This window comes from Heloderma suspectum, chromosome 6 (genome assembly GCF_057233095.1).
Source record: "Heloderma suspectum isolate Gila_16-S chromosome 6, 16-S_ref, whole genome shotgun sequence".
Lineage (NCBI taxonomy): Eukaryota > Metazoa > Chordata > Lepidosauria > Squamata > Helodermatidae > Heloderma > Heloderma suspectum.
In genome coordinates this window covers 11,551,128-11,571,291 of record NC_139463.1, presented here as the reverse complement: position 1 = coordinate 11,571,291, position 20,164 = coordinate 11,551,128, and the positions used below count along the sequence as shown (strand labels likewise).

Here is a 20,164-nt window from a genome sequence, read left to right as displayed (position 1 = left end):
GGGGGGGAGGCGCTCCGTTCCTCCCCCCCGGAATCCTCTGCGGCCGGCTGTGCTCTGCGGCAGCTCCGTGGAGCAGCCAGCCGGCCAGGCCCAGCCAGGCCGGAGCCGTCCGCAGCTGGATTTCCGGCCGCGGAGGGCTCTGGGGAAAAAAAAAGAAAAAAAAACGTGTATGCAAATGGTGGCGGCTACAGCTGCCGCCATTTGTGTTCCTTATTTTTGACGTCTTAATCTACGTAAATATTTATGTAGACTAAGACGGCGAAAATAAGGGGAATGCAAATAGCCATAGCCGCTGCCATTTGCGTACGCCTTTTTTTTTTTTTTTACCCAGACATTTTAGGCTACGTAAAAACTTACATAGCCTATCACGTGTGTGTAAAAAAAAAAAACTGCAAATGGCGGCGGCGGCAGCCAATTGGAAGACCAGCCACCGCAGCCGCCGCCGCCGCCAAAGCCGCCGCCAGAGCTGCCGCCTGGAAGATCCGCCCCAGGTAAGTCTCGTCCCAGGGGGATCCGCGGGGGGGAGCGGGGGTTGGCAGGCCGTTCCATCACAGATTTCGGGGGGGCGAATGCACTGGCATTCGGCCTTCCCAAGATCCGTGGCGGAATTCTTTGCCATCTGTAATTGCACATGCTCTACATCTCTGAGATTCTGGGCTCCATCTCTGGAGCAAGGATGTTGGAGGAATGTGTTTGCAGGGTGGAACTCAGTGAGCTTTTGCCAGCTCAGCCCCCAGACTCCAGCCTGACATCTGCCAGCTGGCCCAACACAGTCCGCAGTGAGTTGAGCCAGCTGGCAGATTTTCCGCACGCATACCCGCTGTCCCTGCTGATGCCAGCACTGGTAGGGAGAGCAGGGGGGTGGCAGTGGTGGCAGTGGCAGGGAGGGAGGACAGCAGTAATTTGCAGAACATTGCATTTACAAAAAAAGGAGAAAAAAAAACCCAGCTCATCTTGCAAAGACCAGACAAGGTGGAGGTGTTGTGGGAATCCATCAGGCCCTTAAAGGGCTGGATTTTCCTGTGATGGACATCCCTACTCTGAAATCTTCTGTTAAATGGATCTCAGGTTAGAGGGCTTGAAAAACATCCCACCGGACCTTGAAGATCATCCACCAGTCAGGTTCCAAAAGTAATGTGAGATGATGAGGAGTGTGCAAACTGTACCACATGTTCCAGCTCCAAATCGTTTTCAGACGCTTGGTGTCAGTTTCAGTTTAGGCACATCTCTTTCTGAGCTCTTTTCCCACCAGTAAAAAAAGAAATGCACCACAGTTACAAGCTTTCCAGCAGTGGTACTGAATACATCTCTCGATGTAACAGCCTGGCAAGTTATGTGAAATTCAGAGCTCTTGAACCATGTAATAGTGTAGATTTACAAAGAAGCCCTATCTCTTCTTTAGGTCTTGTGACCCCCACTGGCCCTTGTTTGCCTGGGTATTACTGCACCCTGAAGGCACGAGTACCCAACCCTGTCCATGATGAAACTGGAGGTGTGTGTCCTGCAGGGCATTTCTGCGCCTTGGGCAGCAGCAGCCCAACACCATGCCCAAGTGGGACTCTTCTACCCCAGTCTGGGATGTCATCCCACAATGCCTGCCTGCCCTGTCCTGGAGGAAGTTTCTGCCAAGGAGAAGGACTGGCCATTGTTTCTGGTGAGTTCTACAGTCCTCTTCCCCGGTGCGCTGGTGTGATGGATATGGGGGGAGCGTGCAAGCAATTTTGATGCTGACACAAGAGAAATGTCTATTAATATACCCTCCTCCCCACCCCGATGCATTAAGCTAACTTTGTCTTGTACTAATCAGGCTGCCTCTTATTTCTGGCTTCTGCCCAAGAAAATAATTACATATGATAAATGTAATTTGCATAGGGGTTTCTTTTCCCCAAGGATTTAAGGCAGCTCATTTCTTAGGTTCAAAATCACAGTAACTTTTTTCTGCACAGTGTTACATGAGAGAGGTCCAGTGAGAGAGGTCCAATTCACTTTCCTGAGAAACAGTTGTCTGTCTGTCTGTAATACTTATATAATACAATACAATGCAATACAATCTCTAAGCAATCTACAGGAGGTTAACATCTCTTTATGTCAATTTTGTGGCTGGGGAGGGGGGTTCTGCACCAACCTCCTTCTGAATATTCTGGGCTTCAGTTGAGCTGAGGCACAACTCAGGAATCTCTTCTGAATGCCAGCAATGCAGTGAAGTAGTAATCAAAACGATGGTGTCTCTGAGCACACACAGAATGCTTTCTCTCATCACTGAATTATCACAGCCTTGCTCCCCTTCCCCCCATGCAGATCTGATTTTAGACAGCTGGGTGTCTATGATAAAGAATAAGGTTTCCAATGAGGCATTTAAGATGTGGCATCATCTCTCATTTTAGAAATTAAGTGCTGTGGATGCTTTGAGCTTCACCAGTGACTTGATGTTGTCTCTGAACCCCTCTACTTTGCAGGGATGTGTCATGCTGGCTACTACTGTGATATGTTGTCCTCGCGCCCTGATGAGAAGCTCTGCCCCCCAGGATTCTACTGCCCCAAAGGGACAGGGTCCCCAGTTCCATGTGCTGCAGGGAGCATCAACCCTCTCAGTGGGAAATGGGACACCACTGACTGCAAACTCTGTCCAGCTGGGTATTTCTGCAGTGGTATGTGCATTTTGTGGGTGTAGTTTGGGTGAGTTTACTTTGCAAGTAGGTTCCTGCCCACTTACCCTTGAGAAAAGAAACAGATATTCTTTCTTCTCCATGATTTCAGGGCCGGGAAAGACTGCTCCAGAAGGAATGTGTTCCGCTGGTTATTACTGCCCACCAGGGCAGGCCTCCGCCACACCTATGTCTCACCAGTGCCCACGTGGGTTTTACTGCCTTGAAGGATCTGCGGCCCCAGTGGCTTGCCAGAATGGAAGCTACCAATCAGAGGAAGGGAAAGAATCATGTGATCTTTGTCCAGCCGGGTTCTTTTGTGAGCTATCCAACAAAAGTAAGAAAGCAGGAGGAATACACCCATGCCAATGGTTACCACTTATGAGTAGGGATGTGTGTGTGTGTTTATATCAGCCTTCCCCAATCTGATGCCTTCCAGATGTGTTGGACTGCAATCCCATCATTGGCCATGCTGGCTGGAAATGATGGGAGTCCCAGTCCAACTGGAAAGCACCAGCAGTTCCAGCTCCAGGTTTTAGAAGGCCCTTGGGCAAGACACCCTCATTGGGGGGCCCTTTCCCTCAGTGAGTCTACCTTTTAACCAATATTGTCATCAACTGCTGCTGCTCATCCTTCTCCTGTTCCTCATCATCGCCACCTCTTGCTTCCTTGCCAAGCAGGCAGCCAAGTAGGCCGCGGCATCTCCTCCTCCTTCTCACCACCACTGTTGTCTGGGCCAGAACGAGAGGCAGATGAACTCACAGGTCACAGTGGTGAAGAGGAGGAGCAAATCCCAGGAGGCTCTTTTCAGTGGGCTCTTGCTGGGGTGTGGGCCCTGCCAGACCAGGTTAGGGAAGGAAGGTTTAGATAAGGATGAACCCCTTCTCCCAAGGCTTTCAGGTCTCAACTCATGGGGGAACCAAGCCTTTAATAAAAATTAAGGAAGGCAGTGACCCCATACAACAAGTGCCTAAGTACACATCTATCTGAATCAGCAAAGAGAGATTTTCAAATCAGAGTGCTGGAGATTTTGACCAAAAACAAGTTACCAAAAAGAAATGCCACCAAAAGGTTTTCAAGCTGCCCTTTCTGTCCTAGGCGCTGCAATCCAGGTTCCCAGGCAATGCCCTTCTGGGTATTTTTGTCCTCCTGGTACCCCATCCAGCATGGGACATCCATGCCCTAGAGGTACATATGGACCCAAGCCTGGGGGCACTGAGGAATCTGACTGTGAGCCCTGCCCAGCAGGTAAGTGAAGCCGTGCATCAAGGAACAAAGAACCTATCCAAGAAGGAAGGTGAGAAAGAGCGGGAAAGAATGGAGCTTTGGGTTGCCAGTACAAACACTGTACATCAGGCAGTGTTCTCACTGCACATCAGGCCCAAGGTCTGAATTCAACTGGAAAAGGGGACAGGTGGGGGCAAAGATGGCGGGGCCATCTGGGGAACATGGAGGGCTGCATTGGAATTCCAGGTTGGCCAGATTTGGCCTGTGGGCCTGAGGTTCCCCACCCCTGCTGTACACTTCCTTTCCTCTTCTTTCTAGGGATGTATTGTTCATCTTCCGGACTGTCCCAACCAACCGGTCTTTGCTATCAAGGCTACTATTGCACCAGGGGAGCAGTCAACCCAACTCCCATTAGACACAGGGTGAGTGGGAACAGGTTTAATTAACTACTCACCATGGCATTGTCCAAGCAGTGGTCTCAGCTTGAAAATGTAGTGCCATTACTATTTCAGTCGCATTTGTCAAATGTGAAAATTGGCCATTAAGGTTAGGGATGGATAAATCTGTTAATTTCAATCCAGTTTCTCATTTTGGGGTCAGTTTCTCATGTGTCTTAACTGTAAGTTCATTTCATCCCTTTTCTGCATCAGTTTCCAAGGTTCTGTTTTTGAAGTCTGCAAAGTACATTTCTCCAAATATATGCATTTTTGTGCACAGTTTTGCCTAATGTATTCATTTTTTGCAAATAGTTTTTGCTAATACAATGCATTTTTTATGTTATTTTCCCTAATATACACTTTTTTTTGACTGGAGAACTGCATTGCAACATTTGGAAAAAAAATGGCAGAAATCAAAGTATAATTGCTTTTCAGTCTGCTTATTAGTTCAGGAAATGCAAATTGCGTATATTTGCATTAAAATCCAAACCAAATGAATTTCCTCCCATCCTTAAGTGTGGTGCCCCATGTAATAACAGCATAAGATCTGGAAAGTGATGAAATAGTTAGGGTCAGGTCTGCCCTGACACAGTTTGATCAGTCCAGCCACACAGTGGTTGCACAACAACTAATTTTGCACGATTTGCATCTCACAAGATGATTTTACTAAGTTAGTTACATCCCTCTGTGGTGACAACTGGTATTTGTCTAGGGGAAGAAGCTTGAGAACTAACAGTTTTCCTGTTGTGGAAGTATTAATTGTCACTAATTTGTGTGTGTGTTGGGGGGGGGGGCATTCTTAACAAATCATTTACTGGGTGAACATGCCACAGTAAAATCATCTTTCTTATTGGTTTTATTTTCCTTTCTTCCTCCTACAGATGGAATCTGCTAGCTTCCTCTTGACTGGGAATGACATCTGCCCTCCAGGGCATTACTGCCCAAATGGGACTGGATATCCCATCCCTTGCCCGCCTGGCTCCTTCTCCACCTCTCTGGGCCTGAAGGCAGAGAGAGAGTGCCAGCCATGCCCAGCGGGACTCTACTGCAGCCAATCAGGGATGTCTGATCTGTCCCAGATGGCACAGTGTAATGAAGGGTGAGAGGCAGTAATGGCTGCTTTGCTTGATTTAATGGCAAACAGACATGCAGACTCCTCATGAAGGAACACAGAGGCCTCTGATTGCATCATATTCTCCATAAATGAATAGGGGTGACCTGAGTGGAATAGGCAAGATTGGATTGGATTGACGGGAGGACAACTGTCCTCGGTAATTGGGGGAACGATCCTCATCCCTGATCCATACACACAATTGAGCGTGGTGGCAAAAGCTGAGCTGGCAATCTGAATCCAGTCCTTGACAGACAGGCCCTCCAATATTACCAAAAACACACACACCCCAACATATATACTAATAGTGATTTCAATTCTCCAAGTGCTAATACTTGGGGCTCCTTCACATGGAGCTTTTATCCTGCTATTGAGAATGCTCACTCACGGAAGCCACCAGGGCACATCCAGAGGTATTTCCTGGTTATTTCATCTCAAAAAGGTCCAGAAAAAACTCGGTATCAAAAAACTCGGATCGTTACACTATTAAAACAGCCACTAGATGGCACTGTTTCATTGATTTCTATGGAACCTTGAAAATTAAAGGCTTCCCCTCTCAGCAATCACGTGGTCCCCATCTGGGACTCCGCTGTGAACGCAGAAAGGCTCCACAACAGTAGTGCTGCGGGGGGGGGGGGGGATTCTTTAATGTAAAGGCAGCACTTATGCAGCCCAGCTGACACCATCCATGCACAAGAGGGAGGTGTTTCCCAAACTGGGAAATGTTTAGCTGTGCTAGTTTTCCATGAGATGTCCTGGAAACTTCATTAGGCTCCTGTCCCAGTTTTCTTGGTTATTATTGAACTAACCATAAATGACTATAAATGTTGCAATGCAGAACGCTCTTCTTCAGGACACTCCATTACATTTCCCCTCCCACGGGATTTTTCATCCCCCCACCCACCTGCCCCGATGGCCAGTTCACATTCCATAGCCACTGAGCACGCTCAAATATCTTTGCACCATTGGGGGGGGGGGAGAGAAGGGTGTTCTCCCCCTTAGGGTCTTTTTTTCTAAAGATCTGTTGTGCTTCTGCAGATCTCGCCTGCTGATACCACCCTCTTGTGCATGGATGGTGCACTTGGAGAACTGAAATCCCTATTAGTATATATGATATCACTAAAGAACTCTTTTGAATTATTCAAGGCATGCTGGTATAGTGAACAGAATTTATTTGCTTGTCATGAGCCCAAGGGAGAACCCTAAACTGAGAGCTAGTATTTGGTGGCGGTGGGAGGGGTAGATTCTGAAGAGATGGTATGCCAGGGTGGGAGGGAATCCCTAAATAAACAGTAATGCAGGGGCATTATATCATGCAAGTGTTTGGAACAGGGCATTCAAGGTAGAGATAGCTAATAGCTATGAATTCTTTTCTGCTTTTACATCAAGGGTAATCCTTGGTCCAGAGCATCTTGTGGCTCATTCTCGGGTTGTGGCAAAGAGCAACACACCTCTGAACATCAGCCACCTGAGCTCTGCTCCCCGGGCTTGCTGTCTTGAGAGCAAGGATGTCTGTTTGTGTGCTCCCCCATGAGAGCGTGGTGTGGGGCTTCCAGTATGCTCCTTCATAAATACAGACCAAAGCAGGAAAATATCTCAGCCCTTCTAGGTCTGCCTCACCCAGGATGACCTTAACTAGAGCAGAGGCATCCAGGTCTCTTCAGGGAGTGTGCTCTGAATTTTCAGGGTTTAAGGGTGATTCCAACTGAACCTGCTTGTGGGGGTTGGACTCCTTTTCTCCAGGGTAGACAACAAAGCCATAGATACCCCTCTGTCATATCCACAGGTATGTTTGCCTCAAGGGGAACTCCGCTCCCTGCCCCAGTGATGGGATCCATGGGTACAGATGCCCTAAAGGCTTCCGCTGTCCTGAGGGCACTGGCCTGGAGGTTCCTTGTGAGCCTGGCATGTTTAGCCCCATGGCTGGGGCCAGCACCTGCCTCCCTTGCCCAGCGGGCACAGCCTGCAGGCACACTGCCACTGCGGAGCCACTCAACTGCCCTAGAGGTAAGGCATCCTGAGACTCTGTTTGACTGTGGAGTTGGAAGAATGCTGATTGCAGGATTTGGAAAAAAAAGAGCTCTGTCATGTCTTCGTTGACCACTGTCCCTGTGCTCAAGTTCTTTCCTGAGCTGTGGTGATAACTCCACCACAAACACCCAAGGTCCTTGGAATATTGTCTTGTCTTGTCTTTAATACTAGGACAGCCCCCTAATGCACTCTTGCTTTGGCAGGTTACTACTGTCCACCCCGTACTGCCACCCCTTTACCATGTCCTGCTGGTACCTTGAATACCCTGGAGGGGGCACTGTCCTTCGATGCTTGCAAGCTCTGCCCAGTTGGGAGGTACTGCAGGGGCGATGCTAACTGGGAACCGGATGGTAAGGAGCTCTGGCCATTATTTGTCTGAGATAAAGAGGGACAGATCAATCGATTTCCAGCCCATGTCAGTTTTGCATGTCTTGAGTCATCCATCTGTTCCATCCCATTTCTGCATCGCTCTGTGATATCATTTTGAAATCACACAAGAATTATCACTGTGTGTGTGTGTGTGTGTGTGACACACACACACACACATATATATATATATATATATATAGAGAGAGAGAGAGAGAGAGAAAGAAAGAAAGAAAGAAAGAAAGAAAGAAAGAAAGAAAGAATTATGGGGGCAAAGGTAAACTTCTAGCCTTCCCCCTGACATCCTAGTTTTCTGCATGCAGGGGGAATATTTTGAACTGAGGCATGCACATTTCATTCTGTGCCCCCACCTATGGTTTGAAATGATAGAGGCCAAGCAGAGGTTTATCACCCCAGTGAAAGCTAAGTGTTATTGAAGGTGTATTCTGGGGATGCATTTTTGAAGACGTAAAAGTTACTGCATTAATTGATAAGACAGATCAGTGATTCACTGAGAAATCTGTGTGCTCCTCGTGCATCAGACCAATTCATCAGCAGTTAATTCAGACTGAAGGGACTATGGAGTCGCAGCATTGACCTCTTTTTTCTCAAGAAGGGGATGCGCTCTTTATCCCTGTGCGAACGATACAGGTGCAATCCCCCCCCCATGACATAACCTCTGTCGGAGCACCTTACATTGATTGCACTTTGTTCACTGAACACAGCCCCTGAGAGGAGTCCTGTTTTCCGATTGGCAGGTCTGTGTTCCGCTGGGTATTACTGCGCGGGGGGAGCCTCCGATGCCGTCCCACAAAGCACAGCTGAGTTTCCCCTCAATGGGCCCTGCCCAGGGGGGCACTATTGCCCAGAAGGCACTTGGTTCCCTGTCTCCTGCCCAGTGGGCACTCTGAATAATGCTACAGGTGAGTATGTCTTGGGCTGGCCATCTCGCTCCATTTCCAGATCCCACTCGCTGCCACACTTGCCTTCCTCCAACTGAAAGGAATGTCGTTCGCAGCCCCTTAATGAAGTGAGCCAAATTGTTGTTCCCGTTGAGTGGAAAATAGCAGGGCCGGCCCAATATATTTTTCTGCTTGAGGACAAGATGGCACCTCCCCACCGCCCAGTTCCTCAAAAGCTGACCGGACTCATAATAGAATCTCACTTCCAACACTGGCGATGGAACCGTGTCCTCCACCACACCTGAGGGCAGCACGATAGCTTTGGGGGTGCCGAGCAGGCAGTGTGGCACACACAACTCTTCCTTTCCACCAACAGAGGAGAACGGCTAGTGGGCTCAGGAGGAATGTCCAGGAGGGCTGCTTGTGCTCCCCCCATACATACACTGCGGCATCGGCTGCCTGAGGTGATCACCTCACTCTGCCTAATGGTTGGGCTGGCCCTGTATGCCTGGCTTGGTTGTGCCTGGCTCTGGTAAGCTGGGCTGTGCCAATTAGACTTGTCTACTCCATAGGATGGGAGAGAGGTGAGCCCTTCCCAGTTCTGGTCCTGCCTAGCTCCAAGGCAGTGGGCCTCGACTGAGCTCTGTTAAAGTCACCTTATATTTTTTGGAGAAGCCAGCTTTTCCTCCAAGGACTGATCTGAAGCACCACCAAGGCAACTGGGGTTGTCTGAAAGGATGCCAGGGCAAACAAGGCTGTTCTGCATAAAACAAAGAACCCATTCCTTTGCTGGTTTCAAGGGAATGATCCAAATGGAGGCAGGCAACAGCACGGCATTAGCCACCATCCAAGCTTTTGAGAATAAAGCTGCATCCAGTTCTCAGCTCCACTGACAGCAAGGTTCCTTGCAAACTCAAGCACATTTGGGGATGGAACTTAATGTCTGTCTGTCTGTCTGTCTGTCAGTCTGTCCTTCCGTCTGTCTGTCTGTCTGTCTGTCTGTTTGTTTGTTTGTTTGCAAATGCAAGATCCCAACCCCATGTTTATCAAGACAACTACGGGGGTCTTGCAGTAGAAGGCTCATGGGAGGGAGGGATGCTTAGCCTATACCTATAGATTCCTACCCACAAATGCCCCTTAAGGATGTTTTTCCCCCTGCTGGGTTCATTTCAGCTTTGACAGTTGTCCAGGGAGGACAAATTAAAAAACTGATGAGGAGGCATTTGCATGAGAGAACTGACAGGTAAAAGACAGCTTAGTTACCCCCCTCCTATTGATTTTCCTTTGCAAATGTCCTCTCCTCTGGCCCTCACATTAGCTTTATGGATACACAGATACTTCAAATTTCCCTTGTAATGTCTACTTCCATCCTTAGCCACATCAGACAATCTCCTAGTTTCAAAACACTGAACACATACAAATACTGAAATACAGTGTTAACTTGTACTGCAAGTTTTAGTTGATACATTCAGCTAAAGCCCTCGCTGATTAACCAGTGGGGTCCTTTTTGAACCAGCATGGGGACATTTTAATTGGGGAGGTTGCCAGTTCAGGGAAATCTTTTTTGGGTTGGAGTTCTGATGTGTTACTTTAAGTCAGGGGTGTGGACCCTCTTTCAGCCCAAGGGACAAATTCCAGTTCAGAGAAGCTCTCAAGGGCCACATTCTAGCAGTGGGCGGGGCAAAGAGGGCGGGGGCCAACAATGCCAGCCTATTTTAGCTTAAACCTCTTACCGCCAGCGATTAAGCCTGAGGAGAGGCGTTTCAACTGTTTACAATGAAGAAAACACTGCACAAAACCTGAGAAACCACCCAATGAGCAGTGGTTAGGGGAAATGGAGTGATGCCAGGGGAGCGGGGCACAGCCCACAGAGGAACCCTGGAGGGTCAGATTGGGACCCCTGAGTGCCTAATTTGGCCCCCAGGAAGGTTAGATTCCCCCCCCAAGCCTGTTTTGCACCCCTACAAACAAAAAATATGTAATAAAGAATGATCTTTCTTTTAACAATATGTGTGTGTGTGTGGGGGGGAAATTAATACTAAATTATCTTACAGCCTCATATCCCCAATGTTATCTCTCTGCTGAGCAGCTGATGATATATGCAGATATATTTAAACATAATTGGTGGGTTAATTCAGTCAGTCAGTTAAAAGGCATGTCATTTGTCTGGTAAAACGTCTTGCATCAGTTGACAGCCCTGGTGTTGAGACAAGTGGTGGAGGAATGCTCACTAACAATCCCACCATGTAACATGAAAGAAACTGACAAGTGCACCTTTAAGCTTTGCAGAGCTTAGATCTTTTAACTCATTTACATATTTGCCTTGAACCTGTTAGTCTGACATAGTAAATTAATTGTCCAAATCATGACCAAACTAGACACAGGAGATCTATGCTTGCATTTTAAAGTGTTCAGAGCAGGTGCGGAGAAGATCCAGATTCAGACCACAGCTCTAGGTGAAGTGGATTCACCCTTTCTCTCCATTCTGTTTTCCTAATTAAAATGGTCCCACCCTTAAGTTGCTACTTCCCCAAGAGGCAAAGCATACAGGTATCACAAGGTTGGGGAAAATATCTTGGGGAGCAATTTTAATCAGGAAAATGCATGGGGAAAATGGCTTTCTAAAATCCTCCCCATGTGCCATGTCTCTGGTCCAAATCCTTCCTCATTCCACAGAGGCAATTTGCACATTTAAATCAATGGAGGGGGATCCTGTTCACAGACCTCACCCATCAGATCTAGCTTAGCTCTTAGACTAATCGACATTGCAGGTGTTGCAATTTCAAGGGCAATGTGCCGCTTGCTGGAGGCTTGTTGTTGGCCTTTCTCCAGGTGGAGCTTATCTCTGCCGGCTTCTCTGTCCTACAGGAGGTTCTTCTCCAGACTGCTGTGTGCCTTGCTACCCAGGATTCTTCTGTGCCGCTGTGGGCTTGAGTTCACCGACTGGACCGTGCGCTGCTGGTTTCTACTGCCCAGCAAACTTCAGCTCCTTCAGCCCAACCCCATTCCTCTGCCCTGAGGTCTGTCATTTTAGCTGGAACACAGTGCCTCTTAGGACTCCCCATTCAGCTTAAAATCTGGGTGGTGGTTTATGTACTGACTGAGAACGTTCGCTATGGCAGATCCTGCCCTGGTGCTTAGAGCTGGACGAAATGACCTTAAGTTCATTCATCAGTGCTGGGTAAGCACTGTGCCCCCAGAAGTTCTCGGCACTTGCAGAAGTCGGTGGAGCATAATGTTCTTCTTGGAGTACCAGCAAAAAATATGATAAAATTGACTGAGAGCCTTTCTACACAAGGCATTTATTGTGCACTCGTGATTCCTCGCTTACTTTATTTATTTATTTATTTATTTATTTATTTCTATACCGCCCAATAGCCGAAGCTCTCTGGGCGGTTCACAAAAACTAAAACCAAACAACACACAATAAAACAATTTAAAATATATAGAACATTAAAACCACAATATGGTCGTTTATGGGTCCTTTACACATCATCATCCTTCAGGGCCTCTCCAGCACTTTGCAACCATTTTAGAGGGTTTTTATTTTTTCTAATGAGGATAGTCTGGTTTTATTTGTGAATGGTGGGATAAAGCCTAGTGTAACTGTGCAATTCCACTACACCACTGCACCATCTAGTGCTTATGTAATGAAACATAAGGAAAAGAAAAGAAAGACAAGCCTGGGGGGGGAGGGCACACATGTAAAGGTGTCAGTCTTAATCCTGCAAAGGCTCTGGAAACAGAAGCCTCGGTAAAGTGGTGGTGGGTTAAAAGTCCCATGTAGAAAAGCCCTGAGTCAAAGAACTGTTCCTATTGTTCACTTGTTTGCACTGTTTAGATTCCATTTTCCTGTTTCTGTGTATTTGTAATATTTATTTTGTTCATTGTTGTAGAACTGAAACCTCTGAAAAAATAAAGTCTGTGGGTGGGGAGCAGTAATAGCACTGTTAGCTAGAATAGTTTCTGTCTAACCTATGCTTGTACTTCCTCTCTGCACTTCTCAGGGACACTTCTGTCAGCCAGGGGCTGCCCATCCAGCCCCATGCCCCACCGGTGAATACCAACCAAACCGGGGCTCAGAGTACTGCCTCCCTTGCCAAGCAGGGTTCTTCTGCCATGAGGCTATAGCTGGGGACCCCAGCCGCTGTCCACCACATTCATATTGTCCTACAGGTACAGAGATATGTACACTTGCTAGCAAAAGCACTAGGGCTGCAAGCTTTAATTGATTGATTCCACAGATCAATCACCTACAGCAGGGGTGAGCAAAAGGTAGATTTCCAGATGTTTGGGCCTTCAACTCCCAGAAGCCCCTGTCAGCATGACCAATGGTCAGGAATGCTGGGAGTTAAAGTCCAAAACATCTGGTGATCTTCTTTCTCTCCACCCTTGACCTACAGCACTAAAATCTCACCCCTGATTAACTGGAGGGCCTGACAAACAGGAAAGACCCTGGGAATGACCACCCTAGAAAGCCCTCCAGCTTGGAGACTCCTTACTCCCTGCACAAAAATTGGCAACAACAACAAACCTTAAAGGTGACATTTCCTTCTCCATTTGCACCACGTGCTAAGAGGTGATTTGCTGCTAGGGGTGAAGAAACTACACTTGCCTCTCCCTTCTGACAATATGAACCACATGCAAAGAAAGTTGGCAGGGCCCAACTGATGGACTTTGAATGTATTTGTTATCGAAGCTCTCTGTTAATATAATAAGGAATCTTATTTCTAAATCTAGTGCATGTTTATGAAGATTAAACAAGAGAGAGAAAGAGAAAGAGAGATTGAGAGAGAGAGAGAGAGAGAGAGAAGTTGTAGATAGCCTGATTACCTCTGCCATGCAAAATTATCTCTTGATTTAGTATTTGCAGCTCAGGTATCTCATAATTGGTGCTGACAAGGGACTTGTTAGGGCATTCCCAAAAGCGAACAAGCAATTGTACTTTGAATATCCAGAAGTCTGACAGCCAGATGTTTGCTTCTTCTCCATGACTGTGCTTCTTTATCGATGCAGAGGATTGTGAAACAGCCAGAAAAAAAGGGGGATCCCCTTACCTGGGAGTTCCTCTGCTATTCCATTTGTTACGATGATGTTAAATGTCTTGAGCAGGTGTGCAAGTAATAGTGGATACTACCTGTACAAATTACCTGGTTATGGTGGTAAATATATTGTTCTGCTTTTTTAAGCTGACCCAACCCAGATCATATCTACTTTACTGATTTGTGGGTTATTACATCCCCTTTCCTCAGGTACTTTTGCTCCTCATCCATGTCCCTATGGCACTTTTACTCCTCTGGGTGTGTCTGGTCTACGGGAGGAAAGAGAATGCCTTCCTTGTCCTCTTGGTCACTACTGCAGGTTAATACATCGTAGTGTTTACGTCTTGCCTGTAACTTGTTGCCTAGCATCCGTTTATTTGATTTGATTTAAAACAAGTATATCCTGCCTTTCTTTGCACCCATTAGAGTCCACAAAGTAGACAATGTAAAAAAAAAGATGTAAAACAATGCAATAAATCAATCAATCAATCAATAAATGGAATGAAGACAAGATGGATCCAAAATAAAACAATTACTAGATTAGGTTGCGAGAATGTGATTTGATCCAAGGCCACCTAGGAAATTATTATGGCTGAGCAGGGATTTGAACTTGGTTCCCTCCAGCCCATGCCTGATCTTATACATGAAGGTAACTGTATTCCTGTCACATATTGTGTATAAAAGCATATATTACAGTGTGGCCTTTCTGATGGTTCCATCTTTTAGGGATGCAAGAATGGAATATGCTAGGAGCAGGTCCTTCTTGTAGTTATCCCAGCTAAGTCAATGCCCTTCCATAGAAGGTGAACTCGATCTATCATTGGTCACTTTTTGAAAGCTAACTAAAACGTAGCTGTTCCTTCTAAACTTTGAAGTTTCTTTTTGATAGGCTGCTGCTTGGCTGATTCTAAAGGGCTCTGTTTCATTATATTGGTTTTAACTGTTACATTATAATGTTTTATACTGTAAGCCACTCTGTAAATTAATGTTGAAAAGGAGCATTTAAAAGATAGTGACATGGTTCACATGACACAACAGCCCACCATGGCTTAATTTACCCGCGGGGCTGTCACATTGTGCTGGGTGCCTGCAGGCACCATTTTTGCATGATGCCCATAGGCTCCCAGCTTGCCGTGGCTTGTGAACCCATGCAGCAGGGGTTGTTTGAAGGTTAGACCACCCTCAAATGGCCCATGGCTTGTTTTAGGGTTATTGGAGGGTTGTCTAACCCACTTGGGCTTGTATGATATGACAAGTCACATCAAGCCAGGCACCCATGTGTGCCATACAAAAAGGGTGCCCGTCAGCACCCAGCACAACCTAACAGCCCCTGTAGGTAAATTAAGCCACAGTGGGCTGTCACGTCCTGTGAAGCAGCCCACTGTTTAATGTATAAATAAACACTTCCCTTCTAACAACATTTCTACAACTTTCTCTACCAGGGGAGGACGGATGGAGGGGAAGTGTGCTGCTGGTTTCTTCTGCCAAGAAGGAAGCTCCGATGCCACCCCACAGGGCCATAACTTCACCTGGAGCCCCCTGGCTGACTGTTTCTGGGGTCAGGAGTGTGCAGGGCCTTGTCCAGCAGGTAACTGAGCATCATACCTAGAGCTAAAATATATGGGGTAATGGTATAAAATATACCAAATAAAATATATGTGGTATAATATGGTAAACATTCAGACCAGCTTCTGAGAAATGAGACTTTACTTTAAAGGTCCCCAGCATCTATGTACTTATAAGTTTTGATCCTGGAGTTTAAGAATTGTGCATGGCAACCCTATGCATGTTTACTCAAAAGTATCCACTGAACTCAGTTAGGCTTACTCCCCAGTAAATAGGCTTAGGATTGCTGGCTAAATGGAATTTCAGCTCACATATAGGGCTTGCATGCACACACACACACTGATGTTGACACCTTTGGATTTGAAATAATGCTTCACCCGTGGTATAAATCAGTGTCTGATACATGTGCATAATTTTTGTTCACTTTTTGCTGTAAGTAAAGAGAGAAGATGATATTATGTGCTGTCTGTTACTTTTTTTCTGCACTTGCCCATAACCTTGCCACTAGGAGATGGGCATATTCCCTCTGAACCAAATCCTAGGTGCAAACAATAATTTGGGTGAAAGATCCCAACTCAGTATCCTGTGGATAAGGCCAGCCTTGTTTGGAGTTGCCATCTCTCCATGATTGTTGAGACAAACCCAAACTACTTCAGCTCTTTTTGGAACAAAGGGGGTGGGGTGGGGTGGGGTGGGGTGGAGGAGTGTCAGAGACTTGGGAGCAAGCCCACCAGCTCAGGAAGCCTAGTCTAACCATAGGCGCTATCCAGTAACTTGCCACTGTGTACTCCACCTCCTTTCCAGAGAATCCATTCTCCACCCCTTTACAGAATGCCACAAGGTCATAGGATTCCATGAGGAGCAGAGCAAATTCTCCAGAGAGGCAGAATCACCTTGTTTGGAGTGTGTTGTCTCTGATGAATCAGACTGGTAGACAGCAAGCTGCTTAGAAATGCAAGCCTTGATCTTCACCATGAGGAACTTAACCTGGGCATGTTTCCAACCCTATCCCCAGGATTCTACTGCCCAGAAGGCTCAGAGGCACCCATGCCTTGTCCAGATGACACCATTGGTTCTCTCCCAGGTGCCAGACAAAAGGAGGACTGCCTGCCCTGCCCACCGGGCCGCTGGTGCAAAGCAGGTTAGAATTTCTGCAACTCCCTCCCAGAACCCCTCCCTACCCTTATCCCGTCAACTCTGTGTTCTCAAATCCCATGCCCTAAACACAGTAGGTCTGTGCCTTTGTTAATCCCCAGCATCTCATAACTCTCCCCCTTTCTACCTCTTCAGGGAATCCAGTGTCCTTTCCATGTCCCGATGGGCACTACTGCTATGAGATGAATCATACCATCCCCAGTGGGCCCCGGGCTGTCCAGCAGTGCCCCAAGCAGGCTTTCCGGACAGAAGGAGGGACTGAGAGCCAGTTGGATTGCCAGCTCTGCTCTGCATCAGACCATCAGTGCCCTGCCACAGGTAAGCTGCCAATTTAGCGGCTGGCTGTACACTCAGTTTGCAGACACTCTATTCAGCTCGAGAAGGATGGATGAAGGAGCACGCAACACACTCGTGGTGGTGGTGGTGGGGAGGCTCTGTTGAAATCTGAAGTTGAACAAGTGAAAGCAGAGGTGTGTGAACAATAGGAGCCTGCAGGGATCTCAACTGGAAGGGAGACTCCAGAAGATGCCAGGTACTCTGCAGAAAATGCAGAGTATATATTCTGCCAGATTATGATGACCTTTCCATAAGCAGAACCAGTGCTACAGTTATGGGCAACCAGAGGGTAGGCTCCCTGCCAGTCCTTCCCTGACCAGCGGTGTTGCCCACCTGGTTTTCTAAAGTGATTTCCAGGAAATCAAATATTTTCTTCTTCTTTGCAAGTTAGTTTTAAAATGCATACTATATAGACCAGACTTCCCCAACCTGGTGCCCTCCAGAGGTGTGGGGCTACAACTCCCATAATCCCCCAACCAGTAGACTTGTAGTCCCACACCTCTGGAGGGCACCAGGTTGGGGACAGCTGATACAGACCTTCTGATAGTTGCAATTTTCCTTCATATATAGCACCACAGGTGTTGTTTATTCGGTCAGTCGCTTCCGACTCTTCATGACTTCATGGACCAGCCCACACCAGAGCTTCCTGTCAGCTGTCGCCACCCCCAGCTCCCCCAAGGTCAAGTCCGTCACCTCCAGAATATCATCCATCCACCTTGCCCTTGGTCGGCCCCTCTTCCTTTGGCCTTCCACTTTCCCTAGCATCAGCATCTTCTCCAGGGTATCCTGTCTTCTCATGATGTGGCCAAAGTACTTCAGTTTTGCCTTTCATATCATTCCCTCAAGTGAGCAGTCTGGATTTATTTCCTGGAGTGTGGACTGGTTTGATCTTCTTGCAGTCCAAGGCACTCTCAGAATTTTCCTCCAGCACCACAGTTCAAAAGCATCTATCTTCCTTCGCTCAGCCTTCCTTATGGTCCAGCTCTCGCAGCCATAGGTTACTACGGGGAATACCATTGCTTTAACTATGCGGACCTTTGTTGTCAGTGTGATGTCTCTGCTCTTAACTATTTTATCAAGATTTGTCATTGCTCTCCTCCCAAGAAGTAAACGTCTTCTGATTTCCTGGCTGCAGCCAGCGTCTGCAGTAATCTTTGCACCTAGAAAGACAAAGTCTGTCACTGCCTCCACGTTTTCTCCCTCTATTTGCCAGTTATCAATCAAGCTGGTTGCCACAATCTTGGTTTTTTTGAGGTTTAACTGCAACCCAGCTTTTGCACTTTCTTCTTTCACCTTCGTCATGAGGTTCCTCAGCTCCTCCTCGCTTTCAGCCATCAAAGTGGTATCATCTGCATATCTGAGATTGTTAATATTTCTTCCAGCAATTTTAACTCAGCTTCATCAAGCCCAGCACATCGCATGATGTGTTCTGTGTACAGGTTGAATAGGTAGGGTGAGAGTATACAACCCTGCCGTACTCCTTTCCCAATCTGAAACCAGTCCGTTGTTCCGTGGTCTGTTCTTACCGTTGCTACTTGGTCATTATACAGATTCCTCAGGAGGCAGACAAGATGACTTGGTATCCCCATACCACCAAGAACTTGCCACAATTTGTGATGATCCACACAGTCAAAGGCTTTAGAATAGTCAATAAAACAGAAATAGATGTTTTTCTGAAACTCCCTGGCTTTCTCCATTATCCAGTGGATATTGGCAATTTGGTCTCTAGTTCCTCTGCCTTTTCTAAACCCAGCTTGTACATCTGGCAATTCTCATTCCATGAATTGCTGGAGTCTACCTTGCAAGATCTTGAGCATTACCTTACTGGCATGTGAAATCAGTGCCACTGTTTGATAGTTTGAACATTCTTTGGTGCTTCCCTTTTTTGGTGTGGGGATATAAGTTGATCTTTTCCAATCTGTTGGCCATTCTTGTGTTTTCCAATTTTGCTGGCATATGGCATGCATCACCTGTGACAGCACCACAGGTAAGCTCCTTTAAAATGCAAACAGGGGGCCTATTCAGACGTCATGCTAAGTCATGATGGTTAGGGAAGTTGCACTAACCACTGTGGCTTAGTGTGTCATGTGGGGGAAGAAAACCACATTCCCCAGGATTAGTAAGCCACCCTGGATAATCACCCTCCTGCAACAGGGTTAAGGGGCCCAGGGTGGCTTACTGTGTCATCTGGCGGGCTCCCCAGTGGTTAAGACAGGCTCCAGAGGATTTCCAGACTATGACCACAGAGTCCACCAACCAGAAAGCCTGTCACTTCCAGTCATGCTCTAGCCTCTGCAGACATTCTGTATGGTCACTCGGCCATTTTGGAAGGTGGAGCGGTTGGAGGGAGCCCATTTGCACTGTGAAGGATGATGGGATGTATGCTAACCATCATGCCGGGACGATCGCCAGGTAACTATAGAGGGGGGTGCTTAGCGGAACCACACAACACCGCACGGTTCTGCCATCATCTGGTGAGCCCACATGTCATGGTTTCACTCATTCCCCCAGACCTCCGTAATTACCCTAACCACCCTCTGCCGTGCATGTCTGAACAGGCCCAGTGCCTGTCAGGGTGGAGTGGGTACATGGGTGGCAGTTACCCTTGGGGAGGGGCCATAGCTGTGTGGTTCACCACCTGCTTTCCATGCAGAAGGTCCTAGGTTCAATCTCTGACACCCCCAGTTAGAAGGATCAGATAGCAGGTAATAGAAAAGACCTTTGCCCTGGAGACCCCCTGCCAGTTAGAGGAGACTGGCCTAGATGGAAAAACAAATAGCCTGACCTGGTATAAAGCAGTTTCCCATGTTTTCCATCATCATCATCATTTAATCCCAGCGGGGCTCCAGAACTATTAGTTTGCCTCTAAGCAAATCAGTTTCCATGGCGGGGGTTATCATAGTGGGGCTGCCCCTCTCTCTTAACTTGGTTTCTCTTCATTCATCCAACAGGAGCCACTGATCTGAGAGATTACCCTTGTGCTCCAGGACACTGGTGCCCAGGAAGAAGGGATGCCTTTCTTTGCCCACCTGGTTCTTTCAGGACTCAGCCTGGTGCTACATCTTTGGAGGAGTGCAAACCCTGCCCTTCTGGATTTCACTGTCCAGACCCAGCAAAGTCAGGGGTACCAAACATCCATGGAATACCATGTGAACCAGGCTATGAATGCCCACCAGGTGAGACGACATGATGTGTTGGCACTCAGGTACCATTTGGTAATCCAACAATTATTCCAATGAACTGCAAAAGACATCAACAGAAATCTGGGTAATGAAACCCTATCGTGTAAGGGACTAACGTCTCATTACTCTGACAGCTATTACCTCTGAGATTTGCCATGGCCCAG

General features: G+C 47.2%; 1 protein-coding gene across 1 annotated transcript in view; it reads left to right on the top strand.

Annotated features, from left to right (window-relative positions):
* LOC146340470 (uncharacterized) overlaps positions 1-20,164 on the top strand; it is a 191,822-nt gene that overhangs the window by 127,153 nt on the left and 44,505 nt on the right. Inside the window, 16 exon segments of the mRNA XM_084807236.1 lie at positions 1,403-1,654; positions 2,457-2,648; positions 2,758-2,982; positions 3,744-3,893; positions 4,191-4,308; positions 5,205-5,408; positions 7,207-7,427; positions 7,655-7,801; positions 8,576-8,740; positions 11,588-11,739; positions 12,727-12,895; positions 13,972-14,080; positions 15,204-15,349; positions 16,343-16,468; positions 16,618-16,800; positions 19,770-19,994. Of these exon segments, the coding sequence (XP_084663362.1) occupies positions 1,403-1,654; positions 2,457-2,648; positions 2,758-2,982; positions 3,744-3,893; positions 4,191-4,308; positions 5,205-5,408; positions 7,207-7,427; positions 7,655-7,801; positions 8,576-8,740; positions 11,588-11,739; positions 12,727-12,895; positions 13,972-14,080; positions 15,204-15,349; positions 16,343-16,468; positions 16,618-16,800; positions 19,770-19,994 (2,784 nt within the window).